This window comes from Meriones unguiculatus, chromosome 14 (genome assembly GCF_030254825.1).
Source record: "Meriones unguiculatus strain TT.TT164.6M chromosome 14, Bangor_MerUng_6.1, whole genome shotgun sequence".
Lineage (NCBI taxonomy): Eukaryota > Metazoa > Chordata > Mammalia > Rodentia > Muridae > Meriones > Meriones unguiculatus.
Genome location: NC_083361.1, coordinates 13,895,666 through 13,920,430, shown reverse-complemented (window position 1 = coordinate 13,920,430; position 24,765 = coordinate 13,895,666). Strand labels below are relative to the sequence as shown.

General features: G+C 50.0%; 2 protein-coding genes and 1 long non-coding RNA gene across 3 annotated transcripts; 1 reads left to right on the top strand and 2 right to left on the bottom strand.

Annotated features, from left to right (window-relative positions):
• Positions 1-1,862: 1,862 nt before the first annotated feature.
• On the bottom strand, positions 1,863-4,910 carry LOC132647149 (uncharacterized). The gene is made up of 2 exons (XR_009585442.1): positions 3,374-4,910; positions 1,863-2,017 (listed from the first exon to the last, which is right to left on the bottom strand). It is a non-coding gene; the product is annotated as an uncharacterized LOC132647149 (long non-coding RNA).
• Positions 4,911-4,955: 45 nt separating this feature from the next.
• Positions 4,956-20,514, top strand: Kctd13 (potassium channel tetramerization domain containing 13). Its single transcript, XM_021635921.2, has 6 exons — positions 4,956-5,389; positions 6,681-6,850; positions 16,073-16,162; positions 16,242-16,294; positions 16,826-17,021; positions 19,782-20,514. The coding sequence occupies exons 1-6, from the start codon at positions 5,146-5,148 to the stop codon at positions 20,016-20,018; spliced, it is 990 nt and encodes a 329-aa protein (XP_021491596.1). The 5' UTR covers positions 4,956-5,145; the 3' UTR covers positions 20,019-20,514.
• Positions 20,515-20,652: 138 nt separating this feature from the next.
• Positions 20,653-24,101, bottom strand: Asphd1 (aspartate beta-hydroxylase domain containing 1). The gene is made up of 3 exons (XM_021635919.2): positions 22,618-24,101; positions 21,367-21,480; positions 20,653-20,913 (listed from the first exon to the last, which is right to left on the bottom strand). The coding sequence occupies exons 1-3, from the start codon at positions 23,474-23,476 to the stop codon at positions 20,804-20,806; spliced, it is 1,083 nt and encodes a 360-aa protein (XP_021491594.1). The 5' UTR covers positions 23,477-24,101; the 3' UTR covers positions 20,653-20,803.
• Between the last annotated feature and the right edge of the window lie 664 nt (positions 24,102-24,765).

The following is a 24,765-nucleotide window of genomic DNA, read 5'->3' as shown; positions in this document are numbered from 1 at the left end:
TTGGATGCCTCTTAGCTCCTTTTTTTTCTCTTGCATAATTGCTCTCATTAGAATTTTCGGTTCTGTTTCGAACAGCAGAGATGAGCGTAAGAATTCTGGTCTTAATTTTAATTCTAAAGGAAAACCTCCTAATCTTTCACCAGGGGTGTTTATGTTTACTGTGGGGTTCTCATCCCGGGCTTTTAAACTGAAATGGTTTTGCTAGTTTGTTTAGTGTCCTTATGAAGCAAAGATTCTAAATTTTGCCAAGTGCTTTTCTCTATCAACTGGGGTAGTCGTGAATTTTTTCCTTCTTCGTTATAATCACGCACTGTGCTACTATGATTGCTCTCTGAATGTGGAAACATCCTTGCATTCCAGTAGTTCACTCTGCTTAGTCCTGGCTATAAACCTTCTAATATGTGCTGTTGAATTTGGTTTGCTAATACACCTTGGATGCCATAAGAGATATTGGCCTGTGTTTTTCTTTATTTGCAGTATATTTTGACTATGCTATCAGAGTGATGCTGGACTTGCAGAATGAATTAAAAAGTTCATATTACAAATTTTTGCTATCTTTTTTGGGGGGTGTAGTTTTTCAAGATAGGCTTTCTCCGTATAGTTTTGGTTGTCCTGGAACTCACTCTGCAGAACAGGCTGGCCTAGAACTCAAGAGATCCTTTTGCCTCTGCCTCCTGAGTGCTAGGATTAAAAGCGTCCACCACCTTTGCCTGTCAGTCTTTTTACTCTTGGCTGGCATATAACTCATTAGGTATGGCTGGCTTCAGACTCACAGTGACCCTCCTCAGCATGGAGAATACAATCACATGCCACCATGGCTGCCCAAGGCTTTTGTTTTGTTTTGTTTTGTGTGGTGCTGAAGAGTAAACCCTGGATCTCATGAACATTTGACAAGGCTGCCACTAAATCCCCCCACCTCCTTACACGGTGGTTGTGGTGGTCAGAGCCTTTAATCCCAGCAGGCAGAAGAGAGTTTTAAAGTAACACTCCCCCACTCCTCTCTCTCACCCACATAGAGTGTCTGTCACCTCTCACCTCTATTGCTTTGGAGATTTACCTTTGTTTGTTTTAACGTTTGAGTGCTCTGTCTGCATGTTCACCTGCACACCAGAAGAGGGCATCAGACCCCATTATAAATGCTTGCGAGCCACCAGGTGGTGGCTGGGAAGTGAACTCAGGACCTCGGGAAGAGCGAGGCCCCGGGAACTAAGTTTCTTACACATGAACTCTGAGGGATACACTGATAGTTTACTTAACAAATAAGGTAAATACAAAAATTGAGAAGGTTTGAAGGATGAAGAATTCATTTGATATTATATAAATAAAGCTATTATATTGACATTATTTTTGTATGCTACTTAAAATTTAAAAAAAAATCAGGCTGGAAAGATGGCTCAGTGGTTAAGAGCACTGTTTGCTCTTCCTAAGAAACCGAGTTCAAACCCCAGCACCCACATGACAGCTCACAACTGTCTGTAACTCCAGGCCTGACACCAATGCACATAAAATAAAATAAAAAATTAAAAATCTATTCCCAGGCATAGCAGTATACATTTTCAATCCCCAGCACATGATAAACAAAGACAGAGGACTGCTTCAAGTTTAAGGCCAGCCTGGTCTACAGAACAAGTTCCAGGCCAGCTGGCCTCAAAAACTAAAAAAAAAAAAAACCTGAAAGAACTAGATATTGTCAAGAACTATTTTTCCTCCTCAAAACAGGCTAGGCCTTTCTTACCTTGTAGCTAGACTAACAAAAGCTCTGACAGAACCCACAAAGAACACATCTACATTTTATTTTCTGTAGACATTTTTGACTGTCTAATTGGACTAGATTTCCCTAGAATAGTCACATACCATTGAACTATTTTTTTCATTAGTTTATTTTGAAAGCTTTCAAAAAGAGGACGGGAGAATGCAGGGCAGCAGGACAGAGCGAGAGAGAGATACCTCAGAAATGATGAGGTTGTCACCCCCGGAGCCTAGAACCATCTTCCTTCTTCAAGGAGAAGAAACCAACCTGAATACCAAGAAAGAAACTTTAGTACATGGAGTCACACTGTATTATTATTACAATATATAATAATATGATGATGACTTGTTTACTTGCTCTTGTGAGGCAGGGGCTGGAACCTAGGGCCTTGCCCATACTGAGCAAGGACCTGCCCACTGAGGGAGCTCAGGGTTAGGGCAGCTGCTTAGCACGTGCAAGACCCTGGCTTCCATCCCCAGCACCACAAAACCAAACTGAGCAGTAACTCAGATGCTTGAAGTTTAATGAAGGCACAGAATAAAAAGGCATAGTCAAGCCAGGCACAGTGCCGCAGGCCTGCAACCCCAGCCGTTGCCAAGCAGAAGCAGATGTATCCGGAAACGAAAGCTAGTGTTGGCTGCACGCTGGGTTCGAAGCCAGCCTGGCTTACATGAAACCCTGTCTCAAAAACCAAAATGCACAAGAGAAAAAAAACAAAAACAAAAACCCAGCATTTACTAATATTCAAATGAAGAACTGAGCGTGTTAAACAAAGTGTCTCTGCTTTTGACAATCAAAATAATCTCCTTTCAATTATCTCCTTCTTATCAAAAGTTCCCCCAAGCGGCCACTGAAATTCAAAATCATCTCTGGTGAAAATTTGCAGTTAGGGGCTGAAGAGATGGCTCAGCAGTTAAGAGCACTGTCTGCTCTTCCAGAGGTACCGAGTTCAGTTCCCGGCAACCACATGTTGGCTCCCAACCATCTATAGTGAGATCCGGCGCCCTCTTCTGGGTGCAGGTGTACATGCAGATAGAGCTTTCATACATTAAATAAAATTTGCAGTTAGAGAGATTAGGATACAAGTTAATATAATCATGAGAATCATGTAGGAAATTTGGGCTTGGTGCACAGGCCTGAAATCCCAGCTACTTTAGAGGATAAGGTAGGAGGATCAAATATTCAAGGCCTGTGTAGAGTGAATTCAAGAACAAGCTGAGCAGTTTAGTGAGAGCCTGTCTCAACATGAAAAGAAGAGGTTATGTGGATTTAACCCAAAGATAGAGCACTTGGCTAACATACATGAAGCATTAGAATGAAGAAGAGCATGAGAGATCAGGTCTTGGCCCACTGTTACGTGAGATAAAGACTCATAAATATGGTGTACCTGCAATCTTAAATTTCCAGGCTAAAGACTCGGTGTCACTCATCAGGGAAAAACAAAACAGAATAAAATAAAAAGCCAAAAACCAAACCAAACCAAACCAAAACCTGATTCTGAAGAGATAAAATGACTAGTGGCCTGAGGAAAGTTAGCAAAAACGAAACAGAACAACAATAACAAATTTGGCCCAAGAATATATTCTCAATTATACAGCCTCTGGAGAAGATTATAGGGCTTACCAACCCTTGCGTGATGGAGAGATGTGTTTGAGAAAAGACAAAATGAAATAAGGGGCAGGAGAGATGGCTCAGTGGTGCCTCAAAGAAAAACTCAAAAGGTTTCAGCTGTGTCCACCATGACTGGAACGGAGGCTCCCCATCGGAGGGAGGGCGGGCCTCGGCCAGATCTCTGCGGAGCCTTCACTTCAGGCAAGACCCTGTAACCAAGACCATTAAGAACAAACCATGGGCTTTATGAATATGTAGTAAGAGATTTCAAAACAAGAAAGAAAGAAAGATAGTAGCACGGGCACTGGTATCTTGGTTTCTCACAGGCTCTGGAGAACGTATTACAAAATGTGGGGCTTGTTATTTTATCTCATAGTTTTCAAGAAAGTATTTACTCCAGTTGTACTGTCAGAAAGTGGTTTTGTTGTTTGCTTTTTTGTTTGTTTGTTTTTTCCCGAGACAGGGTTTTTCTGTGAAGCCCTAGCTGTCCTAGAATGAAACTGCTTTTTCTTGTTCACTGTCACACTTGAGGGGGAAAGGACAGGACTAATGGGTCCACTTTGCGCCTTCACACCGCTACTGTCCTCAGCGAACACTTAGGTTTGCGTCCCCCCACCCCCCCACACTAAGCAGTAAGAGAACCACCCAGCCCCGGAAAGAGTAGCTGGTTTTTAAATGTTTATTTATTTTATGTGCATCGGTGTGAGCGTGTCGTATCCCCTGGAACTGAAGTTACAGTTGTAAGCTGCCACGGCGCTGGGAATTGAACCTGGCTCACTCTGGAAGAGCAGCCCGTGCTCTCAACCTCTGAGCCATCTCTCCAGCCACCAGCACGCGTAGCTTTGCCCAGATCATCCAGTTAGCTGATGACAGGGTTGAAACTAGAATGCTGATTTTGGTTCTTCCTTTTTTCCTTCCTTCCTTCTTTTCGAATAGGGTTTCTCTGTGTAGCCCTGGCTGTCCTGGAACTCCCAATGTAGACCAGGCTGGCCTCAACCTCCGCGTCCTGAGTGCCGGGATGAAAAGTGTGCCCGACCACGACCCGGCTTCACTTTGGTTTTCAACCACGCGAAACCTCTTGTTAACATCTGAGGTATCAGCCTCTAAACTGACTGTAAAACCAAAGACCTCTCGTGCACAGTAGCTCTATCTTCGTTCTCCGCACAGCTCCTCCTTCACCATCGTCTCCTCCGTAGGGTCTTCCAACTTGGGCGTCCTAGTTGCACTGCCTCTTCCCCTGGGAGGCCTAAGGCATCACTGGAGAACTTGCTTTGTTTTTTGTTGACTGTTCTTCCCACAGTCGGCCAAATGCACTGGGCTAGGGTAGGAAACCCACGCCCAACTGCCCTCTGCGCCTGTTTCCTCTCACGCCAACGACGAGCTCCGCGAACTGATACCGTCTCGGTCCACACGAACAAGGGGCAAAGGGACACTGGGCGCTTCCTCCGCCTGGGATCCAGACTCCCGCAGAAGCCACGGCGGCCGCCGCCCGCCGGCAGGCCAAACCGCAAGGGCACCCGCCGACCGCGCATGCTCCAGCGCTGGGCCCCGCCCCCCCGCCCCCCAGACCCCGCCCCGGCCTCGCCGCGCCTGCGCAGCTGCCGGCGCCGGCTTCCGGGTAGAGAGAGCTCGCAATGGGGCGGAGGGTGGACGTCGCGGAGTAGCGGCGGCGAGTGGGCGTGTGCGCCTAGCGGTCGGGCCCCCGCGCTGGAGTCGCGGGGTCTCCGGGAGCCGGGCCGGGGCGCGGAGAGAGCCTTCCACTGCCACCGGCGTCGCTCCCTGGCATGTCGGCCGAGGCCTCTGGCCCGGCGGCGGCCGCGGCCGAGTGCCTGGAGTCCCCTAAGCCCTCGGGTGTGGAGCCCGGCTCCCCCTCGTACACTCTGAAGCCCCTGACCCCGAACAGCAAGTATGTGAAGCTGAACGTGGGCGGCTCGCTGCACTACACCACGCTGCGCACCCTCACGGGCCAGGACACCATGCTCAAGGCCATGTTCAGCGGCCGCGTGGAGGTGCTCACGGACGCCGGAGGTATGCGTGCCGCCGGCACTCGTGCTGCCCTCCAGCCCCCGGTTCATCCCCGTTCCCCCGTCCCATCTTTGCTATCGCTCGTCCAAAGTCTCCCTCCTTCCCCAATCCCGTGCTTCCAGCGCTAACCTCTCTTCTCCCCTTAGTTCAGAAAGCCTAGGAACCAGCCTTGCTCCAGGTAGCTAGCTAGCACCTCTCAGACAGCCTTTAGCACTTAACTTCCCACTGCCCAGCCTTTTGTTTGCCCCTCTGCCTTAGAGCCGCCAACCGTCTGGGGAACTGAAAGGTCTGTGTGTCTGTCTCTAACCCAAGTTCCTGCAGATCCATAGGAGAAGGCTGCTTTGGGTTTACCAGGGACCTGAGTGAAGGGTGCAGCTCTCTTTAGCAGGTGAACCTTGCTGAACCTTCTCGGAGTGCTGCCTTTAAATTTGGGACCCACCTGCTGTAGTATAGCCTTAAAGGGAAAGGAGTAACAAAGCTTATGAAAGCAAACACTTAGGAGGTGAAGTTCAGCTTTCAAAAACGGAAGATGAGAAAGTCTCGGATTTGACAGTATTTGTGAAGCCCCAATTAGTACTAGAGAATGTTTGGTAAAGGGAACTGATGAGATAATTCCCTTCCCACGGGCGTGGGGATGTGAGGGCATTGTCACAGAGAGCCAGTTCTTTGAATAATGTTATTACTCTAGTGTGGTGAACTGGAGGGTTGAAGTGGGCATTTTCATCAAATGAGAGGCTTAATACAAGGGGTTAAATTTACTGCTAAGATTCACCTGCCAAGGAGAGCTTACCATAGGGAAAGTTCTCCATAATAAGCTGGGCTTGGTGGCACGTGCCTGTAATGCTAGCATGTAGCGTGGGCTACATGGTGAGATCCTGCCTTACAAACAACTTTCTCTTGGTGAGAGCCTTCTGACTGACCAGTAGATTTGGGAGGAAGTGATTCTATGACAGCTGTGTGTATGACTCACTGGAGATGTTTGAAAGTTTTTGGACCTCAGGCAGAGGTTTGAAACAGATAAGTATTTAGGCTTTCTTTTCTTTTTTCTTTTTCCTTTTTTTCCCCCCTCAAGACAGGGTTTCTCTGTGTAGCTGTGGCTCTCCTAGAACTCACTCTGTAGACCAGGCTGGCCTTGAACTCACAGAGATCCACCTGCCTCTGCCTCCCCGGCACCACCCCCCCCCAGCATATTTCGGTTTTCTTATGGCTTTGGAATCTGTTCCCTAAAAATGTATTAGCTTCATTCCCTGCCCCCACCAAGCCATTTCCCTTTTTCCTTTTCCCACTCCACCAGGTTGGGTACTGATTGACCGGAGTGGCCGGCATTTTGGCACAATCCTCAACTACCTGCGGGATGGGTCGGTGCCACTGCCCGAGAGTACCAGAGAACTCGGGGAGCTGCTAGGCGAAGCCCGGTACTACCTGGTACAGGGCCTGATTGAAGACTGTCAGCTGGCCCTGCAGGTGAGACCCTTCCCCCATCTTCTGAGTCCCTGTGCTTCTGTTCTGTCCAGGAGTACAACAGAAGAGAGATACAGCCTAGAGAACCTGGCTTAGACCAGACGTAACCCTCACAGCATCCCTGCCGCTTGAGTCAGGACCCCCCTAGCAACTGGCGTCAGGATTGTTGTTATTAGAAATACCTGCTCTGAGCGACCGTGGTGGTGCGCACCTTTAACCCCAGCAGTCAGGGAGGCGGAGGCAGGCACATCTCTGTGAGTTCAAGGCCAGCCTGGTCTGCAGGGTGAGTTCAGGACAGCTGAGGCTACACAGAGAAACCCTGTCTCAAAAAACAAAACAGTAGCAACAACAACAGAAGCAAGCAAGAAAGAAAAATACCTGCTCTCTGCTTGCAGCTGTTCCTACTTGACTTGTACACAACCCCAGTCCATTCTGTCCTTTGCTCAGAGTCTTGAGTAGCTCTCTGGGCCAGTAGGAGGGTGTCAATTTATATAAACTAAAATTTTTTATTTCCTCTTACGTGCGCGTGTGTGCGCGTGTGCACGCGTGCCACAGTGGAGCACTAGTGGTGGGCAGCCACAGGACAGCTTTCTACCAGCTTGCTCCATGTGCCTTCTTGGATGGAGTACCGGCCATCAGTTCCGGCCACTGAGTCACCTAAGCAACCTGCTCTCAATGCGTCACAGTGAGGTTGGACTGTCATAACCTCTGGAATCTTTTCTCTTTCAGTTTTGTGTCCCCTCCTCCCTTGTCAGTTTCCCCGGACTCCTTCCCTTGTCTGCTCCTAATGTGCTGATGGGTATGCTTGGATTATCTCTCTCCCTCGATAACCTAAAGCATTCTCTGTGTATGCATGTGGTGTGTGTTTCGATCAGCTGGGGCTCTTAGCGGTAGTTTTCGCTCACGGCTTCTTGCAGGATCTAGTTACACCGTGTGGGCTGCTGGGCTGGATTACGAGCTAGTTTCTCACCACACTTTATTGGTACATTCTCCTGAGTTTGGAGTTTGCTTTTTCCTTCCTGCTCCCACAAACAGTGCTACTGTGGGCATTGTGATTGTGTCCCCTTCTGGTCCTGTGCAAATTTCCTACAATTATAGCTTGAGAATTACTAGGCTGTGGGATCCATGCAAGCCAGATTTCAGCAAATATGGTCAGATTGTTTTCTCAAGTGGTTTCATTGCTTGTCCTCCTGGAGCGTGTAAGAAACCGCATTAATCTTTGCCCTCCTCCATGTTTCTAATTTTACCATGTGGATAGGTGTGGAGTGATCTCATTTGACTTCATGTACTTGTCATTACTAATGAGACTGAGCATCTTTCTCATACCTACTCATTCTTCAGGAGCCCATTCTGCGACAACTTTATGTATTTGCCAGATGTTCTCCTGAGTTTCTTGTGTTCTTGTTGCTTGAAATCCTTGTTTAGTTCCTAGGAGAATTAAGCCATGTTACATAAGAGCACATGTATTAATATTAAAAAAAAATGGCTTTTCTCTTAAGCATCAGTGATACTGTGTACCTACCATGCTTGGGAGTTCAGAAGATACTTAGCCAGTCATGCAGCACACATGAAATCTCAGCAGTCAGTGGACAGAGGCAGCAGAATTGTAAATTCAAAGCCAGCAAGAGTTACGTAGAAACTGGGCATAGTGGTGCACACCTTTAATCTCAACAGTGGGGAATCAGAAGCAGGCAGATCTCTGAATTTCAGGACATCTGGTCTGCAGTGTGAATTCCAGGATAGCCAGAGCTATACAGAGAAAGCCTTCATCCTTCCTTCCTTCCTGTTACATAGGGAAATCTTATGTCAAAAAATTGAGGTGTGTGTGTGCATATACATTTATGTATATACACACACGTACTTTTTTTTAGGCATATGGGTGCATGTACAACATAAGTGCTCTGACTGCATGTACGCCTGCATGCCAGAAGAGGGCATCAGATCCCAGTATAGATGGTTGTGAGCTGCCATGTGGTTGCTGGGAATAGAACTCATGACCTCTGGAAGAGCAGACAGTGCTCTTAACCGCTGAGCCATCTCTGCAGCCTCCTCAGGTTTATACATCATCAGTATTTTCTCTTAGGATGTCAGCCGTCTGTGGAATAGAGATGTATGTTTGATGTTTAGGTATGCTACAGTGGAAGGTCAGAGTATAACTGGTGGGTGTCAGTTCTCTCCTTCAAAATCTGTGCCCTTGGGACCAGACTCAGCTTGTCAGGTTTGGTGACATGCATCTTCATGTGCTGGCCCCAGATCTTTGAATTTTTAAATTACAAATAGCCATTTAATTGTGTGTGTGTGTGTGTGTGTGTGTATTTTATGTGCACATGTGTGCATATGTGTATGGAGGCCAGAAGTTAGCGGCAAGCATCTACCTCAGTCACTCTCCACACTATTGTTTTTGTTTTTATTTATCCTTTTTTTTTTTTTCAATTTGAGATAGGGTCTTTCTTTATTGCTCTACCTGCCCTGGAACTTGCTGTGTAGGCCAGACTGACCTCAAACCCACAGAGACCTGCCTCTGCCTTCCGAGTGCCAGGATTAAAGACTATGCCCAGCTTCCAGCTTACTTTTGAGACAGGGTCTCACTGAGACTGACTCGGCTCAGCTTTTTGGCCAGTGAGGAGGCCTTGCCTGCCTCCCACTTCCTCAGCGATGGATTACGGTACATGTCATGGGCTTTGTACGTGGATGCTGGGAGTCTGAACTCAGGTCCTCATGACTGTATGACGGGTACTTTACTGACAGAACCATCTCTCCAGCCCCACCGTTTATTATCTTTATAGCAGTATTGTCAACTGTGGAAATTTAGGAATTGGATCAACAAAAACAAATAAATAAAGCACCAATTTTTCCAGGTTTTCATGTGTATGTGTGCATGTGCATGTCTATTCACTGAACTGCATGTCATATGTACTGTTTTGTATACTGATTTTATTTCTTGACATGTTAATAACTGATGTCTCTCTACGTCAATAAACTTTACTCTAACATCGAGGGCACATGCTCCAGTGTCTCCAGTTCTGCCTGAGCTGTGCTGAGCAAGCTCGTTGATAGTTTCGCATTGTGTCTGGCTGTGTGCTGTAAGTCTCTTCCAAGCTGGAACAGCTTGGTTTTTTTGTTTCTTGTTTTTCTTATAAAGCTGAGTTGTTAAAGATACTGCCTGTACAGTGGTCTGCTTCGCAAACCTGCCTAATTGCTCAGTCCTGCTCTCATTTGGCACAAACCCTGATACCTCCCAAATTTCCTGTAAATTAGGCCATACATTTAAAGATTTGAGGTTAGCCAGTTACAGTGGCGCACGCCTGTGATCCCAGAACTCCGGAAGGCAGAGGCAGCTGGATCTCTATGAGTTCGAGGCCAGCCTGGTCTACAAAGTGGGTCTAGGACAGCCAAGGCTACACAAAAAAACCCCGTCTTGGAAAAAAAAAAAAGTAAATAAATAAATAAAGATTTGATGTTGAGCATTTTCTAGGAGGTGTAGTATATCATACCATATTATATACAGCTGATTCTGAATTCCTGATCCTTCTACCTCTACCTCCTGAATTCGAAGATTTCAGGTGTGCACCACCACGCTCAGCTCTCGTGTGATTTTTGAAGCTAGGTCATAAAAGGTATAGCTTCTGCTCTTGGACCATTCACTCTGGTAAGCAAACCAGTATATGAGGAACTCACAGCCTTTTTGCAGACATCCCTGGTGTTGCTAATATGACTAGTGAGCTCAGAATTGGTCCCTGACTTCAGATGGTAGACTGAGTCCTTCAGTGTGGTTACATTTCCTTGTTGCCAACTATAAATTCACGTGTGGTATTAACTGGGCATTGTGCAAACAGCAGTTGCCTGTCAACAACACAGCAATTGATATTCCTTGCCTGAATCAGTAATTTCGTTAGGGTTATGGGATAATTATAGGTTTAGCATCTCTTCAGTGTTGTTCCATGGGGTCATTTGTAAAGTCATGCTTTGCACTGTCAACTGAGTAATTCTCGTAATTAATATAGTCAAGCGGTGTTGGAGGAATGGTGGGGGGAGGAGGGTTACTTAGGTTTTTTTTCCTGTACTGCTTTTTTATTAGCTTTATAATTTTACATACAGAGCTTCTTATATATGGACTGTTTAAAGGATTTTCTGTGTGTGTGTTTCGCCTGCATTGTGTGTTTGTGGACCACATGCATGCCTGGTATATCAGATCCCATGGAACTGGAGTTATGGATGGTTCTAATTGCCATGTGCGTGATGGAAACTGAACCTAGATCCTCTTTAAGAGCAGCAAGTGCTCTTAACCCTGAGCCATCTCCCCAGCTCCTCATATATGGACATTTTAATCTTTTTTTTTTTGACATTTTAATCTTAATGAAACTCACTTTTGTAAATGTAAATTATGAAGGGGTTTAATTCTTTTTTTGTTCTACATAGAGTAAGCCATTTTTTTAGGTACCATCTGTTAAGTTTTGATAGCTAGTATCCAAAATCGCCATCAATGATTCTTGCCTCCCTGGAATTCAGGCTCTTTTTAATCTCCTCCCACACTGAACAGGACTGACATGCAGCCATGTTGTAGAGATACACTGTGTAACTGGAAAGACAGGGTCTCGAGTATTTACAGCTGATTCTGAATTCCTGATCCTTCTACCTCTACCTCCTGAATTCGAAGATTTCAGGTGTGCACCACCACGCTCAGCTCTCGTGTGATTTTTGAAGCTAGGTCATAAAAGGTATAGCTTCTGCTCTTGGACCATTCACTCTGGTAAGCAAGCCAGTATATGAGGAACTCACAGCCTTTTTGCAGTCTCCCTGGTGAGGAACTGGAGCCTTCTGTCAACAGACTCCCAACTGCGTGGGCCAACTTTATGGGACACAGATCCTCTGAGCCTGGCTAAGTATTCAGATGGTGCGCTCCTGGCCATCGTCTTGTTCTGTATTGTTTGTAGTTTTGAGACGAGGTCCCCTTCTGTATCCCAGGCTAGCCTTGAACTCAAGATCTTTTTTCCCCGTCTCTCATAGGCTGGGATTAGAGCATGCGCCACTGTGGTTAACTGTGGCCATCATCTAGACTAGTTCATGAGAGATCACGGGCCAGGCTGAAGTTCAGACCCTCAGAAATCTGAGAAGGCAGTAACAAATGGTTATTATTGTGTAGGCTGCTATGTCTGTAGCAATTTGTTAACAAGAGGTAACAGACTATGTCAAGTACAGGTCCAAACCAGCAAAATCCAGGCACTGAGAAGGGGAAGTGGACACAGATGTACCCCTAACCGAGAACCTGTTGTAATGGATACTTTCTGGGAATGGGAAAAATACGGAGGGTCACTCGCTATAACCACACTCCAGGGTAACCACACTCCAGGGCCGTGTTCAGGGAGAGAAGACCAACACAAAACAGACTCCATGCTTTTTGCTTTGTTTTGTTATTTGCTGTCCTACTGGCTTTCTCTTTTCTCTTTTTTCTTTTTTGTTTTGTTTTTGTTTCAACACGGGATCTGACTGTGTAGCCCTGGCTATCCTGGAATGCCCTCTGTAAATCTCAAACTCACAGATCCACCTGCCTCTGTCTCCCAAAGTAATTAAAGGGATGTGGCAACACCACCCAGCTTTTTTTTTTTTTTTACCATGCTTTATAAATTTTATTTACCCTTATTTTATGTACTTGGGAGTTTTGCCTGCTTGTATGTCTGTGTGAGAGTGTCAGACAGTTGTGAGTTACCATATTGGTGCTGGGATTTGTGGTCCTCTGGAAGAGCAGTCAGTGCCTCTTCACGGCTGAGCCATCTCTTCACATATACATTCTTTATTTTTGAGAGGGGGGAAAAACATGAAGTTGGGTAGGTAGGGAGGTGGAGAGGATCTGGGAGGAGTTTAGGGAGGAAAAAGAATATGGTTTAAAAAAAAAAAAAGATTTAATAAGGCAGGCAGTGGTGGCGCATGCCTTCAGAGGCAGAGGTGGATATCTGTGAGTTTGAGGCTAGCCTGGTCTAAAGGGTGAGGTCCAGGACAGCCAGGGCTTTCCAAAGAAACTGTCTCTTGGAAAACCAAAAAATTAAAAAATTTAAATAAATTGAAAAGAAATAGATAACAGATTATGCATTCTGGTGTGTGGACTTTTCTGTGCGAATGGTATGCCTTTAATCCCTTCAAGGACTCCAGATAGATGTCTCTGTGCTCCATGCTAGCCGGATCTACAGAGGAAGTTCCAAGACAGCCAGAGCCACACCATTTCTTATTGCTCATGCTAGTAGAGGAGTATGTAAGCCAAATAATCGAACAGTGGAATAAAAAAGCCAGGAACTGTTTGCACATTCTCAAGCTTTCCAGATAACACATGCAATTAACAAATGGCTTCCATGCAAAGATTAAATACAGGACATTCCCGGGAAAATGCAGTCGAAAGATAAATTCAAGCATGTGATGGTAAAGTTCTTTGTCCGGACCCCAGAAGTCCCCAGAGAGATGCCCGGAGGATCATTGAGTCACACACTAGCTTTTTTGTTTTTTAGGCAGGACCTTCCTTTGTAGCACAAGCTGAACTCAGGGTCCTCCTGCCTCAGCCTCTTATATACTTGATAAAAGAACGTGCTATCACGCTCACCCAGATAATAGCTCTTCTAAGAAGCCTGAGATTGCTAGGTGAGGTTACCCACACCTGTCATCCCAATACTGTGAGTTCAAGGCCTGATCTACGAAGTGAGTCCAGGACAGCCAAACTACACAGAGAAACCCTGTCTTGAAAAACAAAAAGCCAAACCAAAAGCAAAAATAAGCCTACGATTACACTTTCCTGATGGGCACACTTTTAATCCCAGCACTCAACGGCAGAGGCCTCACAGTGAAATCCAGTCTAAAATAAATTTAAAGGCAACTTAAAATGTGGCTTCTCAGCAGCATTTGCAAGCCCAAAGTAGTCAAAAGCTCTCTTCAAAGAGCCTGTCGGTGTGTGTGTTTTCTCTGATGACATGAATCCTAAGCTTAGAAGACAATAAGCGTCTAAGGCCTTGGCAACATCACCCACCTGGTCTTAAAGGGGCAGCCACAGCTGAAGCAGAAGAGGGCTTTGGACAGGGAGCCTTATGCATGTGGGAAGCAGGCTGAGGAAACAGGGCTATGAACATCTCTTGGGAGAAGGGTGGTGGCCTGGGCACTGGAACCATGTGAATCGTGACTGGCCAGGCGTGAGCAAAAAGGGTTCCCTAGGTACCAGCGAGATGCTATTGCATGTGAATAGATGGAGGTGGCAGTGGAGCCAATCTTGAGACAGCGCCCAGTAACTGAAGGCACATAAAGCTAGTTATAAAAGAGTGGGCCGTCCATCTACTCTTTTGCCTTATTTTCTTCAGAGAAATCAGCCGTTAGGCTATAAAGACATTCGAACAGTCCTACAGAGAGGTCTAGGTGGCAAAGGTTAGATCCTTCGTGCAACAGCCATGTACATATAAGTAGCAGCTATATTTCTCAGAAAGTGACCTCAAGAGGCAGTCATGCCCTCAGATGCCTGCAGCTCCTGCTGTGTATGCCCCCATGGGAAAACCTGTGCCAGAGGCCAGGAGCCACACCCAGGTTAATTCCTGAGCCGAGGGAAAGGGAAATCAGAGATCCGTTTTGTGAATGTAAGCTGTGGAGTCTAGGGCCAGTCATCACGCAGCCACAGATTGCGTGTGTGCACTGTGCCCCCGGCACTTTCAGTCCTCAGATGTACACACCCATCTGTTTCCGGGTCTGTTGTGCTTTCTTGTGTTTCGTCTTGCACCAAAGCTACAGTTTTCATCCTTTTGCTGTCAGAGCGTATCTTTATGTCTTACACAATCAGTCCTTCTAAATTGCTGTAGTAACTGCAGACTCTGATGCAGCCACTGCTTGTTTTTGTGTTTGGAGGTAGTCTTATTAAGTAGCTCAAGGTTTCAAATCTGATAACCACCTGCCTCCCAAATGCTGTCAGTACAGGTGTACGCATTCCTGGCTTTTTGTTGTGTTGTTTTGGGACAATCTTGATGCGAAGTCCTGGCTAGCCTCAAATTCTGTGTAGTTCAAGCTACCCTTGCATTTGTGGCTGTCCTCTACATCTGCCTCCTGGGATTATGGATAGATTTGTACTTTCCCAAATTTTAAGTGGCCCTCCCACCTCACCCTCTAGTAGCTGGGCCGTAGGTACCTGCTGCTGTGCCTGGCTTCCAGGTTAACTTTAGAAACACACACAGACACACACACCCTCTTAGCTGTGCATTGTGGCACATGCCTTTAATCCCAGCTCTTGGGAGGCAGAAGCCAGAGCTGGTCTACAGAGTGAGTTCCAGGACAGCCAGGGCTACATAGTAAAACCCTGTCTGGAAAACAAAAACAAGGCTGAGTACAGTGATGCACCCCTATAATCCCAGCACTCAGAGAGGCAGAGGCAGAGGCAGGTAGATCTCTGTGAGTTTGAGAACAGCCTGGTCTACAAAGTGAGTCTAGAACAGCCAAGGCTACACAGAGAAACCCTGTCTCGAAAAAACAAAACAAAAAAATAATCTCTCAAAAAACAGTTTCTGGAATTTGTCTCAGTACCTTTGGAGACAGGCATGGTTTTGGCACATTCCAACATTTGGGAAGCTGAGGCAGGAGGATTTTTTTATTTTTTATTTTTGGCAGACTGAGATAAGAGATTGTAAATTCAACGCCAGCCTGAGCAATTAAGCAAGGCTGTCTCAATGTTTAAAAATTACATTTTAATTTTTTAAAAGGGTAAAGAGTATAAATCAGTACAGAGTACTTGCTTGGTGTACTCTGCCAGGCTCTCCATTCGGCACGTGTGTCCTGGTCTTCACCCGTGCAGACTCAGGAAGACCATAAATATCAGAAGCACACACAGACTTAGGTGCTTGAAGAAAAGAGGAAGCTATGGTAGCAAGGCTCTGAGCGGGGCTGGCTCTGTGGGGTCAGCGTGCTGCGCTGAGCACTGAAAGGTCCAGGCAGTTTTGCAGGTGGCCTGGTGAAGCACACCCCAGGCAGGCGACCCGGGCAGAGTCAGGGAGGGCCCAGCTGGGCGTCTCAGGTTGGCAGGGTAAGGGTGGAGCTGTGCGGAGGGTCCTGAAGCCCAGCCAGGGTTTGTGGAGCTAAAGGTGTCACATTCTACTGAGCCTCTACTGAGACACTGGAGTGCTTTTCAAGCCCGAGCAGCTTCCTGAGGCCTTCATTTAAGCGAGGTGAGGGAGCACTGGTTGTGCTGCTAATCAGCCTCCACTTCCTCCGCAGCAAAAAAGGGAGAACCTGCCCCCGCTGTGCCTCATCCCCACAGTGACGTCACCCCGGGAGGAGCAGCAGCTCCTGGCCAGCACCTCCAAGGTAAGGCCTGGAGCCCTGTGGGCAGGAGGGGGGCTCAGCAGTGCTTGCTCTCCTGACTCCATTCTTGCCTCCCCTCCAGCCCGTGGTGAAGCTCCTGCACAACCGCAGTAACAACAAGTACTCCTATACCAGGTGAGCGCTGCGGGGCGAGGGCGCGTCTGTGTCCACACGGCAGAGGCCTAGCGCACAGCTCTGCTGCCCAGGCGGGACTGTGGCCAGATGGAGAGACCACAGAATGCCTGCCTGGTGAATGCCCTGTCCTACCTGTACCTCCTGTCATCACTAAGTAAGGTTTAAGTCAAGACTCGATAGTGGCTAGCATCAGCTAGTTCCTCATTTCCCAACAGGACTGGTCTCAGCGTTAGCTTCCCCTCACTCCCAGTGGTGTGGGAAGTGTTAGTCTCCATCTAGAGATAGGGTGGCACAGGAGCTAAAGTAGGCACTAAGCCTAATGTTGCTCAGTTAAAATGTGGCAGAGCTGGGGTGCCTGGTGATAGCCTGAGGGCCTGCAGCAGGTGCCTCTGCTGTGCAGGGGTTTGCCCAGCAGAGGCTTCCCCGCTGAGGCCTACACAGTTGGAAATGCCCTGCCGGGCAGGGCTGGAGTGCTGGGAACCTGGGCCCTGCTGAGGGATCACCTAAGGCCTGCTGGCCCCCGGTCCTCAGCACTTCAGATGACAACTTACTGAAGAACATCGAGCTGTTTGACAAACTAGCCCTGCGCTTCCATGGGCGGCTGCTCTTCCTCAAGGATGTCCTGGGTGACGAGATTTGCTGCTGGTCTTTCTACGGGCAGGGCCGAAAAATCGCCGAAGTGTGCTGCACCTCCATAGTCTATGCTACAGAGAAGAAGCAGACCAAGGTCAGAGGGGGTCAGGGAGGCCTGGGAGGTGGGGCTGGGGCCCTGGACAGAGGCGGGTCAGCAGGTCGCGCGAGGGAAAGATCTTTTTGGTGGGCATCAGGGACTAGAGTTCTAGGTCACGGCTTTGTAGCTTGGGAAGGTCACCTCACTCGAGTGATCTCAATTTCTCTATGAAAGGAAGCTATTAGATTAGCGCCAGGTTCTGTTTTGCATGACCATGGTTTTGGGGCTGGGGATTGAACTCGAGGCTTTTTTTTAGAGCACGGTTTATTTTTTTGCTTGGCTTTGCCGTCCCCCCGTTTTTTAAGGATTTATTTATGTGCCTGAATGTTTTACCTGCATGTATATAAGTTCACCATATATGTGCCTGGAACTTGTGGAGGGCAGAAGAGAGCATTAAGTTAATGGAATTAAAGTTACGTATGGTTGTGAGCAACCATGTGGTGCTGGGAAATGAACCTGAATCCCCTGCGAGAGCAGCAAGTGCTGTTAACCACAGAACCATCTGGCCAGCTTTGTAAAGCAGGACTCAATGTGAACAGTGGAGTGGGTTCAAAGTTATATAGCATGCAGGTTTGGAAGCATGTATGCTTTTTCTGTATGGAAAATTCACAGAGCTGGGTCCATTATGCATGTAATCCCAGCATGCAAGAGATTGAGGAAGGAGGAGTATGACTTAAAGGCTATCTTGGGCTGCATAGTAAGACCCTATCTCAAAACCTGTCCCCCTCAAAAAAAAAAAAATCCATGCTTCTCTTTGGAATCTCAGAAGGTCCATTACAAAGAGCAGGTATTTGTTTTTACAGTATTTCAGGACCTCACGCAACCAAGCTAGTGCTGTACCACTGAGCCACTTCCCCAAACCTTTTGTTTTTTCACTTTGTTTTAAGACAGTCCTGCTAAGCTGCACAGGCTGGCCTTGAACTTGCAATCCTTCTGCCTCAGCTTTGTCAGTAACTAGAATTATAAAGTTAGGTTCTTAAACATCTCAGGATAGGACAGGCATGGTAGTGCACACCTTCAGCTCAACACCCTGACGCAGAGACAGACAGAGCTCTGTAATTTCAAGGCGCTGCACGGTAAAATCTTGTCATTAAAGAAAAAACTAAACCAGAACCCTCAAGCTCATGCTTCTGAGCTTGTGCTGTGGTATGTGAATGTGGTAGCCACTGGGGGCTATTTCCAGTGCCCAGAGCTGGAGAGATGGCTCTGGTTAAGAGCACTGGCTGCTCTTCCGGGGGGCTCAGGTTTGCTTCCCAGCACACACCCAGAGGCTCACAATCCAGTCCCAGGGGATCCAGCACCCTCTTCTGGCCTCCAGTGGCACACAAACACCCATACATATAAAAATTAATTAGTTCAAATTTCAAACGTCTCAGTCCCTATCTGTGTTAGGCACTGCCACAGACTCCAAGCCACAGACACAGCGCATTGAGCAGAGTAAAGTCCCTCCTCAGTATCGTGGGATGAGGAATCTTGCCCTTTTCCCTGTCAGCTAATGAACTTATGCTTTCGGATCCAAACCACATGCCTTTTCTCTTTGGATACCTTTGCTCACGAAATTGCAATGTAACTGCCCTAGACAAAATTGGTCAGACTCCCTTTTTAGCTGCACAAAGGCAGCTCATAGAACACTGGATGCAGAGCAATGCTGTACCCCTCCCCCAACGTCCCCTAGCTGATATTAGCCTGGTGCTTGTCCCTTAGTGGAGGTACTGAGAAACATTGATCAAAGGCACGGGATATACCTCAGCTTCCAGGAGTGTTTTCCCCCTGCAATTAGGAAGCTAGGACGACAGAAATGATTAGGATGCAGCTTCAAGAAGAGGGTGTGGTAGTGTATGCCTGTAATCCCTCCTGACTAGGAGGCCATCTAACTTAGTTGTACTGGCTGGCCTTGTGCAGGATTATTGCAAGCTTAAGGCCATCTTGGGCAACCCATTGAGACTTGTCTAAAAGTGGTTAATTCAGTAATAAACATAAAAGGGTCTGGGTGTTGCCCAGCAGAACTAGTCCAGGGTACGTGAGACTCCAGGTTCAGTCCGCAGCACTGCAGGAAAGCCCTACCGTTCCCCTCCGTTTTTTGTTGTTGTTTTTTTTTTTAAGATTTATTTATTTAGTGTTCTGCCTGCATGTACACCTGTACACCAGAAGAGGGCACCAGATCTCATTACAGATGGTTGTGAGCCACCATGTGGTTGCTGGGAATTGAACTCAGGACCTTTGGAAGAGCAGCCAGTGCCCTTATCCTCTGAGCCATCTCTCCAGCCCCTCCCTCTGTGTTTCTTCATCACTGTCTTGGTATTTGAGACAGTCTTGTCTTTCTGCTGCTCTTCACTCTGCTTTCTCTAGCTATCTGCCTCCCTCTCTCAAGCTGGTAAAATACCGTATTCCCAGCAAGGCCTCGCCTGAACTCCCTCCTGGAAGATGAGCGCTCCAGGAAAGGCCATTCTTGTCCCCCTTTCCTTCCGACTTTCTGCATAAAATGTCAACATCTGGTTTAGTGTCTGTTTAGGAAGAGGGAACCTGGGCCCTGCTCTAGACGTCCAGCACGCTGAGGGCAAGCTTTAGTTACTGCTGCTATATTCCGCATGCGTAGAACCTGCCCGGGAGAGTGGCAGGCTCTCGGGGCTTATTAAACGAAAGAGCATCCCGAGAGACTGGGCACTGGGGAAGAAAAGCAGCCTAACTGCCTCCAGGGCCTGGAGGGGAGCCCACAGGAGCCCTGGGAAAGCGCTGTGGGTTGCTGGCCTTTTGCAGGTGGAATTTCCTGAGGCTCGGATCTTCGAGGAGACACTGAACATCTTGATCTATGAAACTCCCCGTGGCCCAGATCTGGCTCTCCTGGAGGCCACAGGGGGTGCCGCTGGAGGTGGCGGGGCAGGCCGAGGGGACGATGAAGAGAACCGAGAGCACCGTGTCCGGAGGATCCATGTCCGCCGCCACATCACCCACGATGAGCGTCCTCATGGCCAACAGATTGTCTTCAAGGACTGACCTTTGATCGCTCGCCGGCCTTCCTCTTGCTTCTGGGACCCAGTCCCTCTCTTTGCCCCGGCTCTGCTGGCCAAGTCGTGGGTCTGTTCTCTGTCCCTTCGTTGCATGCTGTGTTCGGTGAGGCCCTTTCCAGTCATTGCTACTCACTGCTAACAACATGGTACATTCCAGCATTCCACTGCTGGGCTCTTCAGAAGCCGGTGCCCGCCCTCTCCCACACCCGTGCTCTGGCACCTTTCTCTCACCCTCTGGTTTAGGATGGTGCAGAACCCCCTTTCCCTTCTGTTAACACATTGACCACACATGTAGAGAAACCTCAGTACACCAACCACATTCCAAGCTGCCTTTGCCGTCGCTCCCCGCCTGCCTCACCCGCCTGCCTCACCCTACCTCCTTAACTTTGTACTAGGCTGGCCTGGACCTGGACCAGCTCGGCTGTGTTGATCTGTTTCATATTATTTATTATTTTGATTTTCTATTAAATTATTGGAATAAAGTTGAGCTGAGGGTCTACTGCTGTCGGGTGAGGGGTGCGAAGATGGCTTGTGTGACGGGAATGCCTGGCTGTTAGCATGGGAGGAACATGAGCCCCTGCCCCAAGCCCTAGCCTGGGACTGGGAAGGAAGGAGTCGGGTTAGGAGAGGGTTCAGAAGTTGTATTTCAGTGCTGGCTGAGCGAGCCACACCCTCCTGCCCCTCCCGTTGGAGAGGAGGTCCTGACCATCACTCAAACTGTCCTTGAGTGCAGCGTCACTCCAGCCTGGACCTGGAAGGGGACAACTTCTTTCAGGGGTCCGGTGCGAAGACGAAGTCAAGAGCTTGGCGTTCTGCCCCGGCCACATTGGGGTGCCAGAGGTCCACAATGAAGACCACTCGAGGTCCATCTTCAGGGGATCCTAGGACACACAGGGGTGGAGACAGCAGCTGGTACAAGCGCTTCTGTGCCAGGGCATTCACATCAGGTACAGAAGAGAGCAAACAGTGGCAGGCCCTAGCCGGTGTTGTTCTTGTGAGGCAGGGTGTCATCATGCAGCCCAGCTCTTGATGCACTCCCCAGCCTCCTGCGCACAGGTGCTGAGTTCACAGGTGAGTGGCACCACATCTGGCATTGTTCTAACCCTTTATTTTGATAACCACTAGGGAGCGCAGACAGTCTAGCTCATAGGCCTGTGCTGACAGCCACATCTCATGCAGTCACCTGGCAAGGAAGGCAAGTGCCCCTTAGGTGATGGGAAGAGCTGTGATTGGCCCAAGGCCGTGCAGCCCCAGAATGGTGCCTCTGAGACAACATGGCTGGAGCTCCTCAGCTCTGTGGTTCCCGGCCCAGCAGAATGGGGGAGCCCTCTTACCGTTATGAGCCACCGTGTGCAGGAAGGAGTCGTCCACCAGGAGGCAGTGCCCTTCAGCCCAGCACTGGGGCTCACCACCAACCACCAGCTCGCAGCCAGGGGGGATCTTCAGGCCTGTGAGGAGAGGATGGACATTGGGCCTCACGGGCCAAACTGTGTGGTCTTCTCAAAGGTGAGGGAGTATATTCACAATCGTCCTGTCTGAAGGACACGGACAGGCTGGAGAGTGCCACTAAGGGAAGTACATCTGTCGTTTGGAGAAAAGCTCCCCTGGGCAGTCTCCTTCCGGACTTTCTGTCAGTTCAGCCCGAGAGCCTTCTATGTTCTGGGCACTTCCAGCCTGACCCCAAAACCTCGGTCCAATGTGCTGAGAAAACTGTTGGCTCAGTTTTCTCAACATGACTAAGGCTGAAAGGCCAGCATGTGCATGCTGTCTGCAGGGAACAGCCAGAGAGTTCTAATGAGTCAGCGCGGGGGTTTGGACTTGATTCTGAGGCCCGTGGGCCCCAAAGCACAAGTCGCACCCAGCTGACAGCACACAGATTTGGGGTGAGCCAAAGTCATGGCATAGAAAAACAACCACGGCATTTGCTTCTTTCCCAATTTTCTTTCGATATTTAAAACATTAGAAAGAAAATGTCAATCCGGGTGCAGAGGTGCACGGCTGTAATCCTAGCACTTAGGGAGGCAGAGGCAGGCTGATCTCTCTGGTCCGAGGTCAGCCTGGTCTCCAAGGCAGGTCCAGGACAGCCAAGGATACACAGAGAAACCCCGTCTCCATAAACCAGTTACTTTCGGTGAGGGAGCCTAAATAAAGCAGGCCAAATGGGATGGCCCACACCTTCAATCCCAGCACTCAGGAGGCAGGAGGAGGCAGGTCTCTGAGTTTGAGGCCAGCCTGGTCTATATTTAGAGTTCCAGGCCAGGACTGTATAGTGAGACACCCTGTCTCAATAAACGGGGGGGTGGGGGGTGGGCACAGAGGGGCTAGAGTATTTCACTATACTTCCTGAGACTAAATTAAAAATAATAATAATATCAAGACCCAGGCTTCTCTCAAACTTGGGGGTCCTTGCCTCAGCCTCCCAGGTGTCGATTTTACACAGGCAAAGCACGCTGTGCCTTCCTCAAGGGGAAGATTCTGAGAAGAGAGGCATGATGGGAACCATAGTGCAGAAAGACCCAATGGCAGAGAAGAGGTGGGGCAGGAGGAAATGTGAAGGCAAAGGTTTGTGGACAGGTTGTACTCACCCAGATGGCATCTAACCCGAGCATTGGTGGGTCCACAGCGGCCCTCCAGCCGGGCCCCAGGCAGGAGAACCGAAAAGCCAGCATTGCCGAAGGTGTTGGCGCTCATGAAGCTGCGCAGGCCCCTCAGAGCCCGATAGGCCCCTGGGCACCGCCGGCAGTTGCTGGGTTGGCACTTGCCCGCTTGGTAGAGCAGGAGCTGGTAGCACCCAGGGGCCAGGGGTGGGGACCAGCCCCGAGGCAGAGGAGTCGTCCCTGAGAAGTCCCAGCTCACAGCCCCGAAGTCCCGCAAAATGGCCGGGAAGCTGCTCTGTAGGAGCTCCACGTCATGCCTCTGGGCGTCACGTGGCACAAAGGGGGACGAAGGCAGGTCTGGCAGGAAAAGTAGGCCTGGGCGCTGAATGCCTAGGACCCCTGTCCCTCCTGCGAGGCCGGAGCCCCCCTGAGCTGCCCGCCTCACTCTGCCCATCCCAGCCCAGGAGTAGCGCCTGGCGTAGGCCCGAAGCCGCCGGCTCACTAGACCTTCTGCCCTGGGTCCTTCTCCAGGGTCCCCAGAGCCCCTCGGGCCGGCCTGGGAACACACATCAGGCATCCCGCCAACGCCCCCAGGTCGGCTCCCAGACCCCAGGGCCTGCAGGTCCTGGGATCCCAGGCGGTAGCAGTACCAAAGGAACAGAGAAGTGAGAGCTCCGAGGAGCACAGTGAGCGCTGAGGAGCCTAGGGGCAGCGGCCATGGCAACATGATGGGTAGAGAGGCCCTGGCCAGGAGGCCTCCTGCGTCTTCCAGACCCCAGCTCCCGGGGCCCCCCAGGTCTCCACCTGTCCCCTCCATGGCTGCTTCCTGGTTCCCCCCCTTCCACATGCCCACTCCTGTTCCCTCTCTTCTCCTGCAGGCTCCCCAGCAGACCTTTCCCCCTTCCCCCCAGCCCTCTCTCCTCTCCCTTTTCCTTCTCTGTTTTGACTGTCTCCACTCTCAGATCAGCTCTAGTTCTCTCTCTTCCTTCTTCTCGCAGTCTCCTCTCCCTCTCCTCCCTCTCCACTCTCTCTCCACCTTCAGGCTCCCACTGTCCCCTCGTCTCTCCTCCCTCCACTCCGCTCCTGCCTCCCTTTCCCTATCTGCCCGGTCTTTGGGTCTCTTTCTTCCAGCTCCCCCTGACAGCAGGGGTCCCTCCTCCACCTGGCCCTCCTTTCTCCTTCCTCTTCCCTCTCTCCTTGTCCTGTCTTCTCCCTCGACCGGGTCGGATCCGTCCTCTCTGGTTCCCGGATCTCCCACACACCCCTTCCTGGGCTCCCACTCACCCTGACGTCACTCCTTCCCGCAGCCCTCTCTGCTTAGCTACCCGCGACCCTTCCCCGAGACAGCCGCAGCCCAGCCCCGGGGGTAGGGGGGCGCTGGGGGAGGGGAGACCTCTCCCTAGAGTCGCCTCCCTGGACTCCCACCCCCAACCGAGCGCCACGTGGGGTACAGGGGCACGGGGCCAACCTCCAGCCGCCCCGCAATGCGAAAAGAAGGGCGGGGCGGACCCGGGGGCGGGGCGATGAGGCCGGTGCTCTCGGGACTGCGAGTCGGGCCGTGGGCCTGCGGGTCCCTGGAGGGGTCGGCCTGGGACTCTCCGCTCCCCCGAAGCCAGCCCCGGGCTGGACGCGGGATGGCGAACGCGGCCCCAGCCAATCACGGGCCCCGAGGCCCGCCCGCGCGGGCGGAGCCGGGGAGCTGTCCGCGCGCCGTGGTGCTGAAAGGGCGCCCGCTCTCGGCGCGGCGCCGGCCCAGCTGGGAGGTCGCCGGTGGCCGCCGCGGGGCCGCAGGCCGCCCGCAGACCGTGTGCAGGAACGGGGGGCGGGGGGGTCCCAGCTCGCACCCCTCAGCCTCCTTACAAACGTGGACACGCCCCTTCCTCCTGGGGGAGGGTCGAGCCCATCCCACCTGAGCGTCGGTAAAGGGCACAGGGAAGGCCCTCGGGGAGGTCCGGGTGTGAACAGAGGACATACTGGACAGGCCAGGAGGGCTCGAACCAGGCTGTGCCACCCCCCACACACACCCGGCACCCTGGGAAGACCAGGTGCAGATTCCAGATGTGCTGGAATGGCGCCGGGAGGGAGCCTAATGACTGCTGGGACCAGAGTTTCCTCTCGCTCCCCTAGGGGCCTCGG

Bases quoted from the DNA above. Each gene is read 5' to 3' on its own strand.
- Kctd13 (XM_021635921.2), top strand. From the start codon at position 5,146: ATGTCGGCCGAGGCCTCTGGCCCGGCGGCGGCCGCGGCCGAGTGCCTG. The intron at 6,851-16,072 runs GTGAGACCCTTC...CTTCCTCCGCAG, and splicing joins ACTGTCAGCTGGCCCTGCAG to CAAAAAAGGGAGAACCTGCC. The intron at 17,022-19,781 runs GTCAGAGGGGGT...GGCCTTTTGCAG, and splicing joins CAGAGAAGAAGCAGACCAAG to GTGGAATTTCCTGAGGCTCG.
- Asphd1 (XM_021635919.2), bottom strand. From the start codon at position 23,476: ATGTGGAAGGGGGGGAACCAGGAAGCAGCCATGGAGGGGACAGGTGGA. The intron at 21,481-22,617 runs GTGAGTACAACC...CTCTCCTCACAG, and splicing joins TCGGGTTAGATGCCATCTGG to GCCTGAAGATCCCCCCTGGC. The intron at 20,914-21,366 runs GTAAGAGGGCTC...TGTGTGTCCTAG, and splicing joins GCACACGGTGGCTCATAACG to GATCCCCTGAAGATGGACCT.